The 2682-nt window shown below is 47.9% G+C and overlaps 1 protein-coding gene across 1 annotated transcript; it reads left to right on the top strand.

The window, feature by feature from the left end:
- Nucleotides 1-242: 242 nt before the first annotated feature.
- LOC140801457 (salt tolerance receptor-like cytoplasmic kinase 1) lies at nt 243-2140 on the top strand. The gene is made up of 2 exons (XM_073156589.1): nt 243-815; nt 906-2140. Exons 1-2 carry the CDS (start codon nt 380-382, stop codon nt 1583-1585), a joined length of 1116 nt encoding a protein of 371 aa, XP_073012690.1. The 5' UTR covers nt 243-379; the 3' UTR covers nt 1586-2140.
- The last annotated feature ends 542 nt before the right edge of the window (nt 2141-2682 follow it).

Genomic DNA, 2682 nt, shown 5'->3' with positions numbered 1-2682 from the left:
AATGGCAGATTTTCCTACTATTAAATGATCAAAATTTGAAGTTTTGAACTGATAGATAGGTTAGCCTTAAAAGGGTAACAAAAACGAAGATTTTGGAAGGTATTTATGTGAAAAGAAAAATGAGTATTTCTTGGGTATACGTGTACAAAAGAAGTTTGATCAATCCAATGTCGCGCTCGTTACCGGTCCCCGTCCCATCCCCCTCGACATCTATTAATTTGAGTTCCCTCGTCATTGTGCCTTCCCCCAAATTATTTAATTAATTCCGACAAATCCAAACCTTATACTTTCCAATTAAACCCTATAACTCCCCCCCAACACTGCTGCCCTTCTACCTCTCCAGCGAGCAAAGGGAATAAAAAATTAAAAAATAGAAAAAATGCATCTCCTTATCGCTCTTGGCGTCTCCTTCGCCGCCCTCGTCTCGCTCCTGTTGCTCACGCTCCTCCTCAGGTACAACTTAACGCACCTCCGCCTGTGCCGCTCTCGCCGCAGGGACGTGGAGGCGACGCCGGCGGCGGAGGCAGAGGAGGAGCCGGCCAAGTCGGATAGCGGTGGGATCCGCCGGTATGGATGGAACGAGATCGAGTCACTCACCAGTAACTTCACCGCCCCCGTGGTCGGCCAGGGAGGGTTTAGCATCGTCTACCTCGCAAGCCTCGAAGACCCCTCCTCCTCCTCCCTAGCCGCCGTTAAAGTTCACCGGAGCGGCGGCGGCGAGCGCCTCCACCGCTGCTTCCGCCTGGAGCTCGACCTCCTCCGCCGCCTCCGCCACCCGCACATCGTGTCCCTCCTCGGCTTCTGCGACTCCCGTGGTAAGATTATAACCTCCAGTCCCAACCGCTGTGTGATTACCCCCGCAAAAACCTAACCTCTCTTACACGATTCGATGTTTTCCTTGACAGAAGAAGACGGGGTTTTGGTATTAGAGTACGTACCGGGCGGTAACCTCCACCAGAAGCTCCACGGCGGCGGCACACCATTGACTTGGCCGGCACGGATGCGGATCTTGTACGAGGTGTCGGGCGCGGTCGAGTACCTCCACAACTCGAGCGGCGAGGTCCCAATCGTCCACGGCGACCTCACCGCCGCCAACGTCCTCCTCGACGACCGGCTCGGTGTCAAGCTCTGCGACTTCGGCTCGGCGCGGGTCGGCTTCTCCGCCGCCGTGAGCCGCTCCGCCGCCTGCTCGGCCATCGGCTCGCCGGGATACGCCGATCCGCACTACCTCCGGACCGGGGTGGTGTCCAAGAACAGCGACGTGTACAGCTTCGGCGTCCTGGTACTGGAAACAATCACAGGGCTGCCGGCCGTCGGATCGGAGGAGGGGAAGTATCTGACGGCGGAGATGGCGCCGAGGTTGGCGGAGATGGGGAAAGGGGTGGGGGAGGTGGTGGATCTAAAATTGGGAGGGGAGTTCGACGCCGGCGAGGTGGCAGAGATGGCGGCGGTGGCGGCGAGATGCGTTGGGCCGCAGCCGAGTCTGCGGCCGTCGATGGGGGAGATAAGAGGGATCATGAGGGAGAGGGTGAGATCGGTAATGTCAACCGTTGGAGAGGGATCAGACGGCAAGGGGAAGTCGTGATCGTAGATTTCGATTAATTAGAAGGGATCCCATCCCAGGATGGAAAACTAAAACAATCTGACCAAACGAAAAGGGTGTAAAAAAAATTTGTATATATTTTCGTCTTCCGGGGTGGAATTTGTAAAATGGTTCGTAGCAGGAACTCATATCGATTTTGATTTTTTTTTTTTTTTTTTTAATCTAAATCTTTCGCAGCTGCTGGCTATTTCACCGGCCTAGCCGATGGTATATTTAATGTTAGGGTTTCTCCTCGATTGCTCTTCAGTAAAGTTGATTGACTCACCTTGAGGCCCAGCGGCACAAGGAGTGCTCTCCTCTCGGATCTCACCTCTTGGTAGTAGAGCTAATGGGTAATGATGGGTGGCGATGAGATTTTTGTAGCTACTCTGTTCCCTACGAGAAGAGTTATAAGACATCGGAGGCAGCTTTACTGCTTTAGCAGTGACCGGGCTATTATCTTGCTTTGTTTGCGTTCTCTTTATTTTCCTGCATGGGCCAAAATGTTATACTATTTAAAGATCTGAAATAATTATAATGAAGCTATAGTTAGCTGGTCGTTTGGGCTTGTGTGTTTTATTTGGGTGATGTTTATTTTTCAATCTTGTATGCCCTTTAGGTTTGATGTTTATTTTTGTTTGGGGCTGTTTGTAGTGGGGTTGTCTGAATCTGTCTCTCTCTTCATTTGTATATTAAGTTTGTAAAATTTATTTGGAATTAATGAAATTGTATGCCTACGGGCTTTTCATTATAGATATATATATATATATATATATATAAATGATCCAGTTTTGAATTGCTAATATTAGCTTCTTGCTATTTTTTTAGAGAAAAATTATAGGATTATCATTCATTTTAAATCATAAGATTACAATCAACGCAGTTGTTATCACCGGATTACAAACTTAATATACAAAAAAATATGAGAAAATAATTTAAACAAGTCTCACAACTTGGTGAAATATCAATAGTACAACTATTGTATCAAACTATATTGGTCAAAGAAAAGTTAGCAACTACAAGCATGTCATAAATAAAAGAGGATTTTATTAGCTTCACTGTGACCTTCACAGATCTGGATCAACATTGAAGCAAATAAT

The sequence above is a fragment of the Typha latifolia genome, chromosome 14 (genome assembly GCF_019914945.1).
Source record: "Typha latifolia isolate L0001 chromosome 14, TyphaL0001v2, whole genome shotgun sequence".
Lineage (NCBI taxonomy): Eukaryota > Viridiplantae > Streptophyta > Magnoliopsida > Poales > Typhaceae > Typha > Typha latifolia.
Note: the sequence above shows the minus strand (reverse complement) of the source record. Positions and strands in the feature narration are given on the sequence as shown.